This window comes from Anolis carolinensis, chromosome 3 (genome assembly GCF_035594765.1).
Source record: "Anolis carolinensis isolate JA03-04 chromosome 3, rAnoCar3.1.pri, whole genome shotgun sequence".
Lineage (NCBI taxonomy): Eukaryota > Metazoa > Chordata > Lepidosauria > Squamata > Dactyloidae > Anolis > Anolis carolinensis.
Window position 1 is genome coordinate 155,060,094 of NC_085843.1, and position 21,303 is coordinate 155,081,396.

The 21,303-nt window shown below is 40.3% G+C and overlaps 1 protein-coding gene across 5 annotated transcripts in view; it reads left to right on the forward strand.

Annotated features, from left to right (window-relative positions):
* The first annotated feature begins 7,344 nt into the window (after nucleotides 1–7,344).
* The window catches only part of dgkh (diacylglycerol kinase eta), a 117,533-nt gene continuing 103,574 nt past the window's right edge, over nucleotides 7,345–21,303 (forward strand). For 4 of the 5 annotated variants that reach the window (XM_062975604.1, XM_062975607.1, XM_016992259.2 and 1 more), the window contains exon 1: nucleotides 7,345–7,684. In XM_062975604.1, coding sequence (XP_062831674.1) covers nucleotides 7,562–7,684 — 123 coding nt within the window. In that variant the 5' untranslated portion in view covers nucleotides 7,345–7,561. The remainder of the gene's footprint in view (nucleotides 7,685–21,303) is intronic. The other variant, XM_062975606.1, reaches the window with a different exon arrangement.

The following is a 21,303-nucleotide window of genomic DNA, read 5'->3' on the forward strand; positions in this document are numbered from 1 at the left end:
TTGATGTAGAGATGTTGATGGTGTCTTACAAGGTAATGGATTACACTATCCATCTCATTTGTTGTTATATTTATCTGTATTTTACAGATGGAAAACTGAGACTAAAAAATTCTGGGCTATATTCAGTGTCACATGAGTTGACTTCTAATCGTACAGTAGGGTTTCCTCTCAGTTTCCTTTCTCTCCTTGCATGCAAAAGCTGCCTTGGAAAATGCCCCGGGCTCCGCCCCCCCCCCCTTTGGAAAAAGTATATTTGGGACACATGTAGTGGGTGGAGTGTCTTGTCCATTCCACTGGTGGACAAGGCAGGACTAGACAAAACCCAGTGATATGTCAAAGCCAGTTGAAAGCTTTGTCACAGCTCCAGGTCAAATATTTCACCAAATAAATAACCAGAAAAGTATTTCTGTTGTTTACAATATCAAAACATAATGATTTAATGTGCCCACGTGTTCATTTGAATAGGTTCAATTTTTAAAGCAAATACAACTATTTTGAGAATAAGAAAGATGTAAAAACAGGTTGATGGCTTCTGTTATTTTATAAGCATCCACAAAATAACTGCAGCATGGCATGGCTTCATGCTGGGTGTTTAATCCGGTTATTTAGAATTTTAGTGATGCAATTGAAAATTACCCAGGATAATCTCTGTTTTCAAAGGCTTATGTTGAGATGTAGTAATGAGTGTGTGAGTAAATATAAAATACAAAGGTAATAAAGGCTGATGACTATATATCGCAGTGGGTTAAACCCTTTTGCTGAGCTGAAGATTGCCGGTTTGAATCCAACCTGGGGAGAGCGTGGATGAGCTTCCTCTATCAGCTCCAGCTCCATGTGGGGACATGAGAGAAGCCTCCCATAAGAATGGTAAAAACATCAAACATACGGGCGTCCCTTGGCAACATCCTTGCAGACGGCCAATTCTTTCACACTTGAAGCGACTTGCAGTTTCTCAAGTCACTCCTGGCACAAAGAAAAAAAACTTATCACAAAAGCCAGTAGGGTTGATTTTGGTCACAGTTTGTAATTAAATCAAAGTAAGACTTATCTAAACTATTCCTGTTTGAAAAACTAAGATATAATCCTATGGCACTTTGATTCAAGCTACACTTATTCAGTTCAGAATGACCTAATGTTGCTATGTGTCTTCAGGTTGTTTCAAACTTAATACTAAAGTGAGAGTCATCTGTACCATAATATTTCTTTGTATGGTTGTTAAGGTTGGGCAGTAAAGAAAAATTGAGAAAGAGTCTCGGCTCATGTGAAATGTGGTGCTATACAGATATCACAGACTGTCACAAAGACAAACAAATGAGTTTGAGGAAAAAGACGCCAAGATGACTAAAGGCTGCTGTACTATGGACATTTCATGAGACAATATCATTCATTAGAAAAGATAATGCACAAAAAAGTGAGACAGCCGAGGAACAGAAGTCACTCCTTAGAGCCTGCAAGATCAGTGTGGGGCTGTTAATAGCAATGACACTGAGGTCTCTCACTCATAAGATCATTGTAAGTCAAAGCCAAGCTGAAGGCGATTAACAACAACAAAGTATTCAATACAAAATGAACCTATGTCTTTCTGTAAACTGGCCATTAAATGCAAAGGCACTTAAATGAGCGATCAGCAAAGTAAATGGAAATGGATTTAATATTTCTTTAGTTGCTATCTACTCTCAATTTTACCCTGACATAAACGTGAAACCACATGGGGGTTACTTGGAGTTACACTCTCTATTTGTTACGTCTTTGTGCCTTATTGGGTAAGCTATCTCTCCGGATGCTCTTTTAACCCCAAAACAAATATCTGTCGGCAAGGGATGCTTCTATCATTTGGACTGCAAACCACTACAGGAAACAGTATTATTCTGATACTAAAAAGGAAAGTGTTTCCCTATCTCTTTTTTGGTCTACAATGCCGAGTGCTCCTTTGCTCCAGTTGTTTCTCCACTTACTATACTTCTTAGGGAGCAGCCAGAAGTCTGTCCTTATCAGTTTGCAAGAGTAACTAGTATCTTTCTCTGTGGGTAGCAGGAAATTCGGGTAATTTCTGAGGTTGATTGTTATTTTCCAAACAACTATGGGCTCAGTATTGGCTTACTTACAGTAAGTAGAGAATCTGTGGCCATTTTAGGCAGCACTTGATGGGCGTTTAATTCATGACAGTTTTGAATAGATTAGGCTACTAGGTGTCTTTTTTAATGCTCAAAATAATGTACTCTACATGTGTCCAGGAGTGTATCTGCAGTGGGAGGGAAAATGAAGGCACTGCTCCCATTAGGAACTATGCCGCCTTCCAAGGAACTTTTCCTCCAGTTCTCAAAGCTCTAGCATTGAGGAAGAAAATGAGACACTCATAATCGTCCCATCTGCTGGATTAGCAATTCCATTCGTAGCTTTGCCCTTTTGCATCGGATGTCCAAATTATATTTTATCAATGCCGAATTGAAAGTTTTAGTGAAAGTAGTAGAAATTTGGTGACTGTAGGATGATTTGACTGTGGCCCTTCTTTCTCTCAGCTGTTGTTCTACATTACTGGGGGAAAAAGAGCCAGAGAGTACAAAAGTGCAAAATCGAGGAGCATAGGACTGAACAGTTTAAAAAGCAAAGAAGACTGGCAAGGAGCAAGTCTTGATTGGTTGTATAATGGATATGGTGACATGATTCTAAATCAGGTATGGGCAAACTTTGGCCTGTGATACCTGTGTATCAAACAAGGTTTTTTCGACTTCAGCTCCCAGAAATCCCAGCCGTCTGTTAGGAATTGCGGGAGCTGAGGTCCAAAACATGGTAAGAACTGTCCAACAGGGAAATATGCGGCCTCTGAGCCTGTTGAAGTCTCCATCTCTGGAGATTTTGAAACCGGCTGGATGGCCATCTTTTGGGGGTGCTTTTTTGCTGCATGGGAGAATGGGTTTGGATTGGATGGCCCAAGTCTGTGGAAAACAATCACAAAAAATTGTCAAATGTTTTATGGTCAGAATCACTGGGTTGCTGTGAGTTTTTTGGATTGTATGGCCATGTTCCAGTAGCATTATTTCCTGAAGTTTTGCCTGCATCTGTGGCAAGCATCCTCAGAGCTTTGTTCAGAGGTCTGTTGGAAATGAGACAAGTGGAGTTATATATACATCTGTGGAATGTATAGGGTGAGGGAAGAACCCTTGTCTGTTTGAAGGAAATGTAAATGTTGCAATTGGCAAGCTTGATTGGCATTGAGTAGCCCTGCAGCTGCAGTCAATCAGTGTTGTTGCCTGGAGGCATCCTTTATTTGGGAGGTGTTCACTGGCACTTGATGGTTTGCTGTCTGGAATTCCCCTGTCTTCTGAGTGGTGTTCTGTCTTTACTTACTGTCTTTATTCTGGCGTTTTTTAATACTGGGAGCCAGACTGTGTTCATTTTCATGGTTTCCTCCTCTCTGTTGAAATTGTCCACATGCTTGTGGATTTCAATGGCTTCTCTGTGTAGTTTGACATGATGGTTGTCAGAGTGGTGCAGATTTTCTGTGTATCAAACAAGACCAAGAACAAGCCACCCAGAGGAAAAGTGTTCTTACCATACATCAAGTGAACCACTGTCCGCATAGGAAAGCTGGTGAAGAAATACAACCTACAAGCTATTAGCAGACCCACTAAGAAAATACAACAAATGCTATGTTCAGCAAAGGACAAAAGAGATCCTCTCACCTCTGCAGGAGTCTACCGTATACCTTACTTACTTAGGCGATCCCCCGTTGTCTGATCATGATGGCCTTCCAAGTTCTTGGAAGACGCCTGGCTGTGTGTGAGTTTTTTTTAATGTGTGGACAGCTGATGAACACAGTCTTCACAGAGTAAGGGTCCCACCCAGTGGCATGGTTAACACAACAACTGTGATTTCTCAATCTGTTGCAGCTGTCTTTCGCCCTCACAGCCCTTGTACCATGTACTATGTTATCTTCTGCCTGATCTGCCGTTGAGGTCTTCGGATTGTGCTTGGTCTGGAGCCTCCCCTGCACATGACTTTGGTGGTTATACCTGCAGGTTCATTGGAACATGCAAGCCTCCTCACCACGACAAAGTAACAATTTATTGAGAGGGCTATAGTATACCATGCAGCTGTGGACAAGTCTACATAGGGACCACCAGACACAGCATTGCCCAAACACGAATCAAGGAACATGAAAGGTACTGCAGACGAACTCAACCAGAGAAGTCAGCCATAGCAGAGCACATGATGAACCAACCTGGACACAGCCTATTATTTGAGAACAGAGAAATGCTGGACCATTCTCACAATCATCATGTCAGACTACACAGAAGCCACTGAAATCCATAAGCCTGTGGACAATTTCAAAAGAAAGGAGGAAACCATGAAGATGACCAAAATCTGGCTACCAGTATTAAAAATTCTAAAACCAGAACAGTAAATAAAGAAGAACACTCAGAAGACAGGGGAATTCCAGGCCTGAATCAATCAGGGCCAGCTAACACCTTGAACAAAGGATTCCCCCGGGTAGGAAGCAGTCATGCACTGGAGCTGCAAGGGCACTCAATACTAATCAAGGTGGCCAATTGCAACATTCACACTTTCCCCATAGAATCATAGAGTTGGAAGAGACCTTATGGGCTATCCAGTCCAACCCCCTGCCAAGAAGCAGTAAAATCACATTCAAAGCATCCCCGACAGATGGCCATCCAGCCTCTGCTTAAAAGCCTCCAAAGAAAGAGCCTCCACCACACTCCAGAGCAGAGAGTTCCACTGCTGAACAGCTCTCACAGTGAGGAAGTTCTTCCTAATGTTGAGGTGGAATCTCCTTTCCTGTAGTTTAAATCCATTGTTCTGCATCCTAGTCTCCAGGGCAGCAGAGAACAAGCTTGCTCCTTCCTCCCTATGACTTCCCTCACATCTTTATAGATGGCCCTCATCATGTCGCCTCTCAGCCTTCTCTTCTGCAGGCTAAACATGCCCAGCTCTTTAAGCCGCTCCTCACTGGGCTTGTTCCCCAGACCCTTGATCATTTTAGTCACCCTCCTCTGGACACATTCCAGCTTGTCAACACTTCCCTTCAGTTACGGTGCCCAGAACTGGACACAGTATGATTCTAGGTGTGGTCTGACCAAGAGGGGTACCGTGACTTCCCCTCAGGCAGACAAGAATTCTACCACCCTGGACATTATTCCACAGATGTCGGATAAAGGTAAAGATTTTCCCCTGACATTAAGTCTAGTCGTGTCTGACTCTGCGGGTGGGTGCTCATCTCCATTTCTAAGCCGAAGAGCCGCCGTTGTCCGTAGACACCTCCTTGGTCATGTGGCCGGCATGTAATTATTACCAATGTAATACAATATTATACTAATAATAATATAATAATATTAATTATATATTAAAGGTAATATTACTAATAATATTACCATATTATGATACAGTACAATATAGTAATTTAATGCTTATATTGTGCTATGCTAATAGTATATTGTACAGTAGAGTCTCACTTATCCAACGTTCTGGATTATCCAACACATTTTTGTAGTCAATGTTTTCAATACATCGTGATATTTTGGTGATAAATTTGTAAATACAGTAATTACTACATAGCATTACCGCGTATTGAACTACTTTTTTCTGTCAAATTTGTTGTATAATATGATGCTTTGGTGCTTAATTTGTAAAATCATAACCTAATTTGATGTTTAATAGGCTTTTCCTTAATCTCTCCTTATTATACAACATATTCGCTTATCCAACATTCTGCCAGCCCGTTTATGTTGGATAAGTGAGACTCCACTGTAAATAGGGGCTGTGGCGCAGGCTGGAGAGCAGCTGCAATGAACCCAACAACAACTCTTTATTGATTAGTCAGTTTTGACCATATCAAAACATGTAAAACATACAAAACGTACACCCTTACCCATACATACAGTAAAATCAAGTAAAACAGTAAAACCATGTAAAAACAAGGCATCCTGGCCTACTAGCCTACCAACCCACTCCTTGGTAGTTGTGCAAGTACAGAATAAAAAGATTAAAATTAAGATTAATTATTCCCTTAAGGTAAGGTTTAAGTGGGACAAGGGTAAGTAAAACTAGTGGCTTGTCCATAGTAAAGTTTTAAATTTGGATTTTGTTATTGGCATTAATATCACAGCTGTCCGCGTCCATCTTCTTGCGGATGGCCAGCGCTTTTTGTGTAAAAAGGGTCAGTTTTAAAATAGTTTTTATCTGAACCCCGTAGAAGGATGTGCAGTTTCTCCTTATTCTCTAAATGAGTGTGGTTCTCAGGCAGAGGCTCTAAATAGAAGGATCGAATCGTGTTGTAATAGGGGCATTTTAAGAAAAAGTGTTCTGAGTCCTCCACTTCTGCATCTGCCTCGCAGCACCCACAGGTTCTCTTTGTATAAGGGATATTCTGGCGTCTACCTAGCTTAGACTTAATGTCGAGTTGCTCAAATACAATGAATCACTGCAATGAATCACTCTGACCAGGAGGTCATGAGTTCGAGGCCCGCTCGGAGCCTATGTTTGTTTGTCTTTGTTCTATGTCAAAAGACATTGAATGTTTGCCTATATGTGTAATGTGATCCGCCCTGAGTCCCCTTCGGGGTGAGAAGGGCGGAATATAAATGCTGTAACCCCGGCTGTGGAACACCCTCCCCAGGGAAATATGGCACGCCCCAACCCTTCTGAGTTTTAGAAAAGCCCTGAAAACATGGCTATGTGCCCAGGCTTTCAAAGATTAAATGATAAAAGACGACCCCGGACTGATTTACGGCTACAGCACGAGGATTTTGGAGGAATGGATTTTAATCATATGTTTTATATTTTTATATTGTTTTAATTGTTTTATTGGATTTTCATTGCTGTTTTAATTATGTGCAGGCATTGAATTGTTGCCAATTTGTACGCCGCCCTGAGTCCCTTCGGGTGAGAAGGGCGGGATATAAATGTTATAAATAAATAAATAAATAAATACATAAATAAATGACTGCATGGAGCCCCGAAGCGGTTCCTATTGATCTACTCACATTTGCATATTTTCAAACTGCTAAGTTGGAAGAAGCAGGGGCTAACAGCGGGAGCTCACCCCGCTCCCCGGATTCGAACCGCCAACCTTTAGGTCAACAAGTTCAGCAGCTTAGCGGTTTAACACGCTGCGCCACCGGAGTCTTCACAGATGTATAAACCCCACTTGTCTAGTTTCCCACAAACTAGGGGATGCTTGACAGATGCGGGAGAAACGTCAGGAGAGAATGCTTCTGGAACATGGCCACTGCAAGCCAGGATTGTGTTTTGTTTCCTTGCTGGCTTCCTTCGGGGGAGGGAGGGGGGCAGTTGGGGAGATTTGGCGCGCGCGCCCTCCTGAGGCGAGAGGAGGAAGGAAGGAGGCGGGGGAAGATGGCGGCGTGGTCGGCGGGCGGGACTGAGCCGGAGCCTGGCTGAGGCCGCTCCTCCTCCTCCTCGCCGCTTTGATCCCCGTCCCCGCCCCGGGAAGCGGACAGGCGGAGGAGGGGCCCCACCACGAGGGAGAGAGCGAGCGGGAGCCGGGCTCCTTCGCCTCGCCTGGCCGGGCCTGCCGCCGCGGAAGATGGCCGAGGCGGGGCCGGGGGACCCGGCGGGGGACGAGTCCTCGGACAGCGAAGGGGAGCACGAGGGCGCGCCCCAGAAGCTCATCCGCAAAGTCTCCACCTCGGGGCAGATCCGGAGCAAGGTGAGGGGGCGAGGGAACTACATTCAGGTCTTTCCTCAGCCTTTTGTGAGGGAAGCGGCGGCGGCTGAGGGAAACACACACGCACACACATCGCTCCCTCCTCATCCCTTCCGCCTCCTCCTTCCAGCTGCAGACACATCTGCCTCGCTTCCTCCCTCCCTCCCTCTCTCTCCTCGAGAGCGTCTCTTTCCTCGCCTCTTCCTCTCTGGAGCCCTGAGCGTCCAAACACGCCTCCGGGCTCTTCCCTTCCTTCCCTCCCTTTCCCTCCCAGCTGTTGCTCTGCTTGGACTTGCCTCACAGAGAGAGAGAAAAAAGGGCTCCCTCTGCCTCTGGCCCCTGAGTCATCATCTCCGCGCCCCTCTTGTACAGGGCGTGCCTCCTCCTCCTCCTCTTCCTCCTCCTTCACACCCACAGGATCATCATTATCCAGAACTTCCCTTTCAAGGAATAATACTTCAGGGGTGCCCTGGGTGTCCCATCCACAACAAAAGCAGTCTCAAGGAGGAGAGCAGAACTTGCACTCTCTAGTCTAGCTGGGCTTGTTGGGCTCCTTCTCAGGCCACTGAGAGGGAGAGTGTGTGGATGTGTGAAGCAAGGTACTGTAATAGGAAGGAAGTGATTTCATGGTGAAAGGCTGTGCTGTATGTTCATTAGGAGCCTTTCACGTTCGGGTCACACTTGTAGCATCCAAAGCAGGGCTTTTCCAAACTTTTCATGCTGGCGGCACACTTCTCAGACCTGTATCATTTCACCACACAGTCATTCAGTTTTTATGTTGTGGAAGGCTTTCACAGCCAAAATCGCTGGGGGGTGTTGTGTGGTTTCCAGGCTTTTTCTCCTGACGTTTCGCCTATATCCGTGGCTGGCATCCACTGATGGTTTTTACTTGCAAAATATAAATTCTAATCATGAAATGGATGGGTATACCATATGAAAACCATAGATATACAGTAAAAGGTAAAGGTTTCCCCTGATGTTCAGTCATGTCTGACTCGGGGTTGGTGCTCATCTCCATTTCTAAGCCGAAGAGCCAGCGTTGTCCGTAGACACCTCCAAGTTCATGTGGCCGGCATGACTGCATGGAGCGCCATTACCTTCCCACCGGAGCAGTACCTATTGATCATGTTTTCGAACTGCTAGGTTGGCAGAAGCTGGAGCAACAGCGGGCGCTCACTCCGCTCCCGGGATTTGAACCTGGGACCTTTCAGTCTGCAAGTTCAGCAGCTCAGTGCTTTAACACACTTCGCCACCGGGGTGAAGTATACAGTATACAGTAGAGTTTCGCTTATCCAACATAAACGGTCTGGCAGAATGTTGGATAAGCGAAAATGTTGGATAATAAAGAGGGATTAAGGAAAAGCCTATTAAACGTCAAATTACGTTATGATTTTACAAATTAAGCACCCCAACATGTTTTACAACAAATTGACAGAAAAAGCAGTTCAGTACATGGCAACATTATGTAGTATTTACTGTATTTATGAATTTAGCACTAAAACATCACAATGTAATGAAAACATTGACAACAAAAACATTGACTACTAAAAGGCAGACTGTTGGATAATACAGAAGGTTGGATAAGCAAGACTCTAGGAGCCCCTGGTGGCACAGCGCATTAAGCTGCTCAGCTGCTGAACTTGTTGACGAGGGTGAGCTCCCACCATTAGCCCCAGCTTCTGCCAACCTAGCAGTTCAAAAATATGTAAATGAGCAGCTCGGTAGGTACCGCTCTGGCGGGAAGGTAACAGCGCTCCATGCAGTCATGCCAGCCACATGACCCTAGAGGTGTCTACAGACAGCGCTGGCTCTTTGGCTTAGAAATTGAGTTGAGCAGCAACCCCCAGAGCCGGACACGACTAAACTTAATGCCAAGGGGAAACCTTTACCTTTATCTCTAATTACCTTTATCTAGCAGCATTTTCTCCTGTCATTTCTCCGGCATCTGTGGCTGGAATCTTCAGATGGTTTTTACTCGCAAAACAGAGGTTTATTTGTAAGCGATACTCACTAATCATGAACTGGATGGGGACACAACATACGAAAACCATATATATATATATATATATATATATTTCCAAGATTTTTCTCCATCCTCATTTTATTTGGGCAACATGTTGCAGCCGACACACAAATGCATCACAACACAATTTGGAAAGCTCTGGGCTACACTGTGTATTAGGAACATTTCAAGTTTGTAGCATTTAAAACAGGGCTTTTCCAGACTTTTCATGCTGGCGATACACTTCTCAAACCTGCATCATTTCACGATATAATCATTCAGTTTTTGTACTGAAGGCTTTCACACCCAGAATCACTGGGGTGTTGTGTAGTTTCTGGGCTCTATGGTCATGTTCTAGCAGCATTTTCTCCTGACGTTTTACCTGCATCAGTGGCTGGCATCTTCAGATGGTTTTTACGCGCAAAACAGAAGTTGAACTACCCCCTTATAAGAGATACCTACATAAATTCTAATCATAAAATGGATGGGGGGAACATAACATATGAAAACTATATATGTGTGTGCGTGTGTTTGTGTGTATGAATTATTTGCAAGATCAAAACATTTCCATTTTTTTCTCCATTTTCATTTTATTTGCGAGACACATTGCAGCAGATGCACAAATTTGGCACGACACAGTTTGGAAAGCTCTGGGCTTCACTATGTGTTGGGAACATTTGAAGTTCATGTCACACTTGTAGCATCTCCGTTTCAAGCAGAGGTTTCCCAGCTTTTCATACTGGTGACATACTGCGTTATCTTACCACATGGTCATTCAGTGTTACTAGCAAATTGAGGTTAAACAACCCCTTATAAGAGATACCAACACCTATATAACTTCTAATATTGAAATGGATGGGAACACAACATAACTCATGAAAACCTTTCTTTTATATTTTCAAAAATATGATTTGTAAGATATAAATACACATTTCCAAGATTTTTGTTTTTTCTCATTTCATTTGCACGGCACATCTTCACACTGCAGCCGAAGAATGAACTTGTCACAACACACAGTTTGGAAAGCTCTGGCTTAAAGTCATTCAGATGCCTTCCAGAACTTTTCTCTACACACCAGGGATCTTCTGACCTTACTTTTTAAAGGCACTGCTGTGTGTTTGTGCCCTGTTAGAAGTCTAAAGGGACAGTTTCATGGAGAGGATACACATTCAGTAAACTTTCAGAAAGTGGACAGGAAAACTAGTATTAATTTTTTTGTTGTTTTCAGCAGGCCAATAAATAGTACCAATACATATTTGGATTGGCACTGCTGTTATGTACGACATCCAGGCTTTCTGTTTCCTGTTCTATTTCCAAAAAGTGCTGATGACTGATAAGGTCTTCAAGATGCTTCCATTCCTGGCTTCAGGAGTACATTGCACTGCATTTCCTTATACTTTTGGCACAACCCCCATCAGCGTTCAGCCCTTTCAGTTTTAAAGCTTCTCTCTGATTGCGTGTTGCCAGTGTGACGTTGTGCCTCATCATGGACAGGAACCATGAAACCCCATATCAAGCATCCAAAGTATGGCAGTTTGCAAAGAAAATAGGAAGAAATGTAGCTTGGTGAAAGTGGGTTTTCTGAACCAGTGTGATAATAATGCTGGAAATGACTTTTGTGCAACTTGGATGAGTTTTAAAATGCCTACTGCTTAGTTCATACGTTGCTTAACCGTGGTGCAATAGGAAAACATTGCAGTCACTTGCACATCAAATTTCTTTATCTTGGAATATTCTTTAAAAATATGGATATAACTTTTAGCCTTTTAGCAAACCGTTGGTAAGACAAAAAGAGTGCTAGGGTTTGGGTTTTTTAAAAACATTGTAACGGAAATGCACCTTTTTAGTCTGCCATGGTTTATATGTGTAGATGTGAATATTTTAACAATATAAAGAATGAGTACTGAAAGTATTAGATTTAAATGGAAATAACTTTTGAATATGTAAGTGCAGAATATTTACTAAACCATCGTTACTCTTTTATGGGACCACAAATACTTGTCATAGGTATGTGTGCGGAGATGGGAGAGTTAACATGCTTTGTAACATTTAAAGGCTATATTAAGAGAATTTGAGTGTTAACATATAAGCAAAGGATCTCTTATTTTGTAGGAACCAGTTCAAGTGGAAAGTAGAACAGATTGAGAAACTTAAAGAAGGGGGAGTATTCATACAGAAGAAGTGTGCTAGTGGCTATTAGCTGTCATAGTTTAATGAAACTGCTATGTTTAGCAGTTGCATACTTCTAAATACCAGATTATGTTAAACTATTAAGATGGGTTCACTATTATCTTCCAGGAATCAGATCCCATCTGAGTTTGAAAGCTAAGCAGGATCAGTCTTGGATAGTACTTGGATGGAAGACCACCAATAAATGGAGTCCCATCCAATTCCAAACTACTGTGATTCTGTTAAAACCTATATTTTGTGGAAGTTCTCAAATATGTGTCCCTAGATATTGTCAGATTATAAATGTCACAAGTCCCAGTAATAAAGGTAATGGTCAGTCCATCAGCATTCATGACTTATTTTTCCTCAGTGTTTCTTCCCCTTAGTTATTGTGAATTCTAGGCTGTAGGCTTCTTAGGCAGTGATCTTTCATCTTCCATTTAGTAGTAAAAATACTGCTCACATATAGCACGACATAAATTCAGTTGTTGCCAATAACATTTTATTGTACAAAGTATAAATACACATTGTGAGCTGAACAGCTTGTATGTTTACTTTCCATGGCATGGAAAACAGGTTCCACCTTAGGCTTCAAGTAAGTTATATAGCATAGTGTATATGTACACACTTGAAAACATTTTTGGATTTCCTTGATAAATTACTCTATCTTGTTGGAAACAGGCATGTCTTAATCATGAATCAGTTTAGGGTATATACTGCTCAGGAAATGCTTAAATTAGTTGAAAACCTGATCTTTAATATTTAATTCTAACTCCAGTGAGTTATGTCAGTCAATCTTAGGTCGTACCTGTTGATAATTCTGAGAGCTGATTGAATTGAAAGTGCATCTGTGTGTGCAGAGAATTGAAGGAAGATGTGGATGATAGTTCAGTACTGAGGAAATTTGAGATGGTATTTGTCTGAGTTCTTAGGAGATTGCTAAAGCAACAAACAGCATATTTGTGGCAAACAGTGGCCTTTGTATTAATGGCTTCGTTTTGTATTAAAGTTGCAGAAGCTTGTGTAGGCTGAGCATCCCTTATCTGGAATTCTGAAATCTGAAATATTCCAAACACTAAAATTGGTGACTAAGATACTGACGCCTTTGCTTTTTGATTGGTTAATGTACACATATTTTGTTTCATACATACAATTATTAAAATATTGTTTATAAAAGTATATAAGGCGTATATGAGTGGTTCTGTAGGTTATTTGATTGTCGTACTTCAACAGTTTGTAAGCGTTTTGAGCAGTTTTAATTAACTTCTATTTTAATATTTGTACGTTGTGGATTTTAAATAGCATTTTAAATGTTGTGAGTCATTTTGAATCTCAGTCAAGAGATAAAAGTGGGAGGTAAGTATAATCATCATAATCATAAAATCATGTGGAGGATCTTCAAATGCCTATAGAGGTGTTCCCTTTAGGAAACTCTAGGTCGTGCAGCACAATCATGTGGAATCATGTTTGAGGACAGAGATTTCTAGAAAGAAAGAGGATAATCAAATCTGCAGAAATTAAAGCTGCCAATATGGAAGATGGAATATATTTGAGTGTATATGTGTGCGTGTGTGTGTATTTCCTGACAATTCTGAGCAAATGTATGTGAACACCAATGTTTTGCAACTGTATACCTATATTACAAATATATGTGTACATTAGTGTTTTGCTGTCAATATTTCTGGAAATGCTTATGTTGTGTTGTTTCTGTTACTCTGCACAGAAATATTTGATGCAAATGTTGGAACTAGAAAGGTAGTAATTCTTTATTACTTGATAAAACTTACAGAGGAAGTTATTTACTCATGATGTATTATTTAAAAGTAGCTATATTTAGACATGCCTTTAGTTTGGCATGTTGAATGCTTCCTCTTCTAGTGGTTACAAGAAACCACTGGAGGAGAAGGCTCATGAATGGAACTGGTCTTTTAGTAAGATAATCTTTTATATTTAAATTAGATACATTAAACTTCACTTTTCTGAGTAAATGTATTTGAAATCTTAAGGTTTTAATTACATGGATTGGGTTTGCTTTGCATCTAAAAATAGAGATCTAAACATGCACATTACATTATGCTAAAGAATTATTAGTATATCTTAATATGCTTGTTTTTCTTGGCTGTGTTTGAGTGAATACACTGCTGCGAATTGGAATAATATTCTATAGCTTGCATTTGGTAAATGTTTTGCATGTTCAGTGTGGGAAGATACTATTTTTAGCTGTTTTGGTACAGTTAATCATAGCTGAAAACCAGCATATGGTGTGGTGCCTTTGCAGATGGAATTGTTCAGTAGTGGAGATCATGATGTGCATATCGCAATATTTAACAAATGAGTGTATATTAGCAGGGTTATTTGCTGTGCCTTTTTAGAAACATACTTATCACTTCTAAAAATCACTGGTAGTAAAATTAACATTCTGAACATAATTCCAGCATCTACATAGGTTTTATTTATTTTTTTAATTTCAAAGATACAAAAATGGAAAATCTCTAATGTCAGTATAAGTGCTAATATGCTACCATGTTAAAAAGCAGGGTTGGCTGAGCCATGTCTGGCCCATGTTTGTGCTCTGTAGGTTGAAGGTTTTGCCCCTTTTTAACAAGAACACTTGCTATTTATAATTTTATTCTTTTTACAGATTATAGTGGATTTAAAGGCATATTTGTCTGTGACCTATGTGTTTAAGAATACCAATTTTTAAAAGAAGACTTGGATAAGAAATGTATAGTAATACCTCTATTTGTGTTCTCCAGATTTATAGTTTTGTTATTCTTATCAAAAGAATACTGACTCCTTAGAATGTTTAATTGCATCCTGTCTACACTGGATTAAAGGCATATCTGTCTGTCTGTTATCTGTCTGTCTGTCATCTGTCTTTCAGTGTAGCTATATTAACTTAAAATGAATTACTATTACAGATTTCAGTATTTTTGAAATTATAAACAGAATACTCATATAAATATAACTTCTTAATAAAGTACACATTTTTTAAAACAATTATAGTATTTATTTCATAACATTTGTTACATGAACTACGTTTTGTCGGATTGTGTATTTGAAACATTTATATACCAGACTTTGACACAATTCTAAGGGCAGTTAACAATGAAAAACATAGTTGCCATTCAAATATGATAATAAAATAATCTCAACTGAGCAGGAAATAATAAAAGACACAAGCAAATATAAATTGATTGTCATTGGGAAAACTTCCATGATGAGGATAATCTAGAGTTGAAGCCTCACCACAGAGAAAACATGTTTCAAATGAATTGATCTTCCTCACAGTGATTTTTCCAATTCCTAGGCTTCTTTTCCACTTTGATTAGTGACTGAGCCAAGATGTATCTTTAACTGTTTTGGTGTTTTCATCACCTGCTTTTAAATTGTGTAAATCATTGGTCAGTTGTGTTAATCACCAGTAGAACTATCTTTCTGCAGTGGTGGGATTGCATGCTCCTGTGAGACAAGAGTTATGCTAACTGTAGCAGTGCTGCTGGCAGGATCTCCAATGTTAGACAGGCTTTTGCTGAGGAGCAGGGCTAAGTATGCCAACAAGCTGTGGAGCAGAACCAAAAATTGCTAGAAAAATTGGCTTAGGATTCTGGATTGACCCTAGAATGGTTTAGAAATAAAGCAGGAGTGGCTGACTGATTTTGCGAGGTCAACATTGTTCATTATAAACATTCTTCAAGACACTAAAGAGATGACTGTATACATGATCATTGCCTGATGGCTAATATAGAAATATAGTAGACTACATACTTGGAAGCATAAGATTGAGAAGTTCCACTCTTTTTGCAAAACAAGGGGAAGATTGTGAAACAGACCATGAATTGCTAATAGCAAAAATGAGAATAAAGATAAAAAAACCCCAAGCAAGTCATTGAGTCAAATACAATCTGAAGAAAGTCCTCATAGAATTTATGACTAATTTAAAAGTTAATTCTAATTGACTGAGAACCAGAAGAACTCTGGTCCCAGGGATATTGTCAAGAAAGTATGCAAAATGAGCCTATCTGTAGCCAAAAAAAGGAAAAGAAATGCCTTAAAGAAGCGACTCTTCAGCTAGTTTATGATAGACAAAACACAGACATCAAAGGTGACAGAAATAGTTTCAGAATTCTGAATGAAACCGATCAATGACCTGTGCATAGAGGCAAAGAGAATTACTATGATAATCAATACAGAGAAATAGATCATGATAGCCAAAAAGAAGGAACAAAAAACATCTTTCAAAAAGGCAAGAAGCAATGCCACAGAAGAAACCATAGAGGAGTTTGGTGCTCCTGTGGAGTTCTCTGGGATTGACCAAGCTTTTGCATTTTACCAGTCTACTTAGGACTTCATCCCACACAGTCTTCTCTCCATCATCACTCCTTTTCCCTGTGCTGTTGAAACAGTCTCACAGAGGCCATCCCATGACTCAAGGCTACTTCTGGCTGTTGCCTGTGGGATTCCGTTGCGGCAGCACAGGGAAATGGAGGGAAGACTTCATTTTTAAGAGTTGAGTGCTACTCAACTCCCAACAACACAAGACTGAGAGAAGGTGGATAGAAGCGGGGAAAGAATGTGTGGCATAGCTGCCATCCCAGAGGACGGAAAGGCACAGGATCTCGATGGTATGGAATGAAAGAAGATGGTTCCTTCTCCTTTTCCCTGCTTTCATGTGATGACATCCATTGCTCCTTTTTTTTTTAGGAGTTAGGGTACAGTACACAAATTGATAGATAAGTAGTGAACACTGGTATTTTGGGTTGATTTTTTTACTATAATTTCTACACTTGAATAGATGAGGTGGTTTGGGATTTTCTGTCATATCTGACTTTTCATTTATGCTATATGCAAAAGTTGGTAATATAACAATATTAAGAAACAACTTTATTAGGTTTATAAATAACACTTGTTGTTGTACTCCTTAGGAGCTGCTGTGGCTCAATGGGTCAAACTCTTGTGCCAGCTGAACTGATGACCTGAAGGTTGTGTTTCTCACCTGAAGGTTGCCAGTTCGAATCCGTGAGACAGGGTGATCTCCCGTCTGTCAGCTCTAGCCTGCGGGGACATGAGGGAATAATAAATAAATAATAATAAACTTTGTTTATACCCCAGAGATTTTTTTTAGAGTTACCACTAGCCCTTATGTTTGTTTGTTTAGCCAGCTTTTTCCATTGGCAGTCTTCAACAAACTAGTAACCTTGGATTACAAAATTTTTAGATTACCAGCATCTCTATCTAGAAAGGGCCATGATCATTCGTGAAGGAAATTGTAGGTCTAGACATCTGGAGCATACTAGATTGGTGAATACTGCCTTAGAGGAACAACGTTTTCCCTTTTATTAGCTTAGCTGTGAAAGACTGAAATGGAGTAGTTCAGGACTGTTCAAATCAGAAGAGGCCAATAAATGTGTGTGGAATTTTAAAACTGAACCCCTTACATTGCAATCTTTTGTGACAGCAGGCCTGTAGCTACAAGCCTGTTCATGCGTTGATAACTTCCCATTTAGACGCAACGTGGCCTGGAAAGTGGCCTGGAAATTCCGTTTAGTTTATAATAGGGAGAACAGACTGTTAACTGGTGTTGATCGATACAGACCCTATCCAGACCCAAATAAGTGTATAGATGTGTATTTATAAATCCTAAACAGCTTGAGGCCAAGTTGGCAGAAGCTGGGGTCAAAAGAAAAACTATATCAATCTGTCAGTAGAAGTTCATGTAGGGACAGTTTTGTTTTCATGGTTTATCTGGATCCTAACACTATTACCTGAGACTCATTCAAATGAGGAAGGTGGCATACAAGAGAGGACATTTCAGTTGTAGCACACTGTCTGTGGAACCCCCTTGCCAGAGAGTCTTGACTGGTGCTTATATACAGTAGTTGCATTTTGACTCAGAATACACTACCCTGTTTCCCCGAAAATAAGACATCCCCGAAAAATAAGACCTAGTAGAAGTTTTGCTGAATTGCTAAATATAAGGCCTCCCCCGAAAGTAAGACCTAGCAACGTTTTTGTTTGGAAGCATGCCCAGCGCCTGCCAAACAGAAACCAGAACATGCAGGATTGGTAAATGTACATACCAGTTGTACATAGAAATAATGGTAGTAACAAGAAATTCTTGATAAGATTCAGAGTTTGTCTGGTTATGTTGGTTTGTGATGACAACTACTGTACAGTATATAATAAATGTTCATTTGTTCAACAATACATGTGAATTCTTCTTCATGGAAAAATAAGACATCCCCTGAAAATAAGACCTAGCGCATCTTTGGGAGCAAAAATTAATATAAGACACTGTCTTATTTTCGGGAAACACGGTATATATTCTCCCAGGCATTTTTAAAAAATGGAAGTGTTAGCATGTTTGTATTTTGTACTTACAATATCTCCAAATGTTAGATATTGTATGTAATAAAAGGGATTTGCTGTAGTCCAGCAAGAAGAGAAAGTTTGCTCATGGGAATTAGAGAGGCAAAGCAGAGCAATAATTGGAGTCTTAGGGGAGAACTGAAGAGATCCAGATTTAAGTTCCCCGTGAGCAATGAGACCCACTGGCTGTCATTCACTCTCAAACTGACATACCTGTTATGAGGTGTAGGGAGAAATTAAAACACTATCTTGAGCTTATTAGGGCAAAGGATAAAAATTAAGTAAAAGTAAAGTATGTGCCTTCCGGTCACCCATTGACTCATGGAGACCCCGTGGAGTTCATAGCATGTGATACTAAGATGTGGTTGCCAGTGTATTCCTCTAAAATACAGCCAACACTATATGAACCACCTGTCTCAGGACTGATTCAGATTGGTGAATATTGGATTGATCCCAGAATGGTTTAGACTGCCACCCACTCAGGCCACTGTGGAAGCGGGAGGGAGTCTTGGCTGTCTGGTAGTGCCAAACCAGAAGGCCACCCTTATCACCCCCTTCACATTGTTGTAATAGCAGCGGCCAGTGGACTAGTCACTCATTGACCGGATGCCAGAGTGATGCAGAAGGGGAGGGTAAGGTCAAATCACCTCTCCCTTCTCCAATTGCCTCTTTGGTCTGGTCACCATCACTCCAGTCAACAAGCAACTCCACTGCTATAATGAGAATGGGAAAGGGATGTTGAACACATTCCTGTATCCCTGGACTGATCAAGCCTGGGAATATAGGATGGCCCTGTAATTAGTTTCTGCCTGTTCTGCCCCAAAATTGGCTAGGTTGCTTACACAGCCCCAAAGTTTTAGTTTGCTCTAAATTTAGGGGGAGAATTCAGAACATCCAGCAAATTTGTTTTTTGTAGTTCAAGGATACATTAAGCAGCTTTGGCCTTCATTAACTCGGATTAGCTTCATCTGTTGTTTAGCTGCCATGGAGCTGATTGTCCAGCTCTTAAGGGTAAGTGCTCCGTATAGATATGCCAAGAGAAGCAGAATTTCCTGGCAGTCTCTCCTCCAAATACTAACCAGACTGATCCTGCTTAGCTTCCACGATCATATGGAATCTGATTCCGTCAAAATATTTAGGTAACTGCATCAACATAGAAAATAAATAATTCTGGTATTTGGAGTAAAGTGTGAGTAGGGATATGTGGTTCTATTAACAGAGAATGCTATTGTTGGAAGAAATAGATGCACAGTAAACCTGTTACTGACTGTGTTGTAGAGGAACTAGGGGTGCTGCTTAATGGTTCTGCTCTTGTGATGACATTTTACAGCTGTATTATACACAACATTGTTAGCGCCGAAATCTGGACAAAGCTCACTTTGAAGATTTTAAATCAGACTGTAGGCAATTTTGTTTGACATAGGAAAAAGCGGCAGAAGTTGATCTTGTACATAATTTAGTGATACAGCTTTCGTTAAAGCTTCTGCTTGAATATGGTTGTTTGAGAATATGTAAAAAGTACTTACTGACTTTCCAGAAGTGAAAGAAGGGTTTTATTTTGTGGGTGGTGGGGGTGGTGGAGTATTTCTTTAGTTCAGCTTGCAGCAACAACATAACTACTGGAATCGTTGAGGTTATAACTCTTATTTGCGAGGGCAAAACCAAATTAGTTTTCGAATTCATATGTAATAGTGTACCTTTGTTTGTCACAAAGGGGAAAATATGGGAGGCTGAGTTTCAGGGAGATGGAAGGGTAAATAATATATACCCAAACTTGGAGACTCACTCATACAATGTCAGACTATGATTTCGCAATGTGTCTGAATTAACTTTTTGTGTTCAGTGACTTGATTGATACATGTTTGCATTTGCAGAAACCTGCTTTCTCTTGTTTATGCTACAGCCTTTACATTAAAGGACATGAACTTTAATTCCTGTAGTTGTGTACAGTATATTGAGAATATTGAGAAATGAGAATATTGTGAATTTACTCACAATGTATTCAAGGGAGGGAATTATGTACTTTTATATCAAGCAATGCAATGACATTTTCTTGGCAATTTGTCTGTAGTTAGTTACTAATGACATCCACAGTACTTGTCGACCTCTTGCAAGAATACGAATTGAAATCTTTGTACTGGAAGAAAAGCTTTTTAAATTTTATGGAGTGCATTGGATTGTATGTAGCTTGCACAGTTGATCTTTTGCCAAATTCATGATTTAGAAGTATTTTTTTGAAAGTAAAGCTGTGTGAAAGATGCAGGTGGTAGTTTTAATCGATGTTCCTATTCATCAAAAGAATAATAATGGATCATAGATATAAATCTAAGTAATAAATTTCAAGCAGCAGAATCATGAGTTGTGATTCCTCCTTGATTGTATCTAGCATTGCCCAGATTCATATCTAACACAGTATGACCCCACAAACTATGAGACCAATACTCACAGTTTCACCTATCTGCATCAACAGAATTGGATCTTTTATGGAATTTTCCAGAACACCTAAGTGATATTATGGCATACTTTCTCTGGAAGTTGCTATAAAGCTGCTTTTGAAGACCTAGCAGGACCTAGGTTCTCCAATGAAACTGGTAACTTTCAGCAAAGGTAGTTAATTTCAAAAGGGTTCACTATTATCCATAGTTTTCTGTTTCCATGCTAAATTCAAGAACATATTCCTAGCAGATATAAGGGCTGTAGTTTGCCTCCTCTTTGAAATACTGGCCTTTTGACTTGAAACCTGGCAGTTCAACTAGGATGACAATAAAAAATACCTGGTTTTGAGGAGTGTAGCACAACGTCCCAATGAATCATGGCTACCACAGTTAAACAGGCACACAGGCATTTTCTTTTTAATTTGTATGGGTTTGTATTCCATTGAAGAGTAAAAAAGATTGAAGGGTAAAATTCATAGTATCCCTGGCTTTTTATCCTAACAAATAGAGAAAGAACCCATCTGATACATTTGGTCCAGCATTTCATGGCATCATACTGCTTTCAAGTTTCTGAGTAACAAACCACTTTCATGAACCACAGCAAGCAGGAGATGGGGAAGCCATTTCTCATAGACAGAAAAATGTCA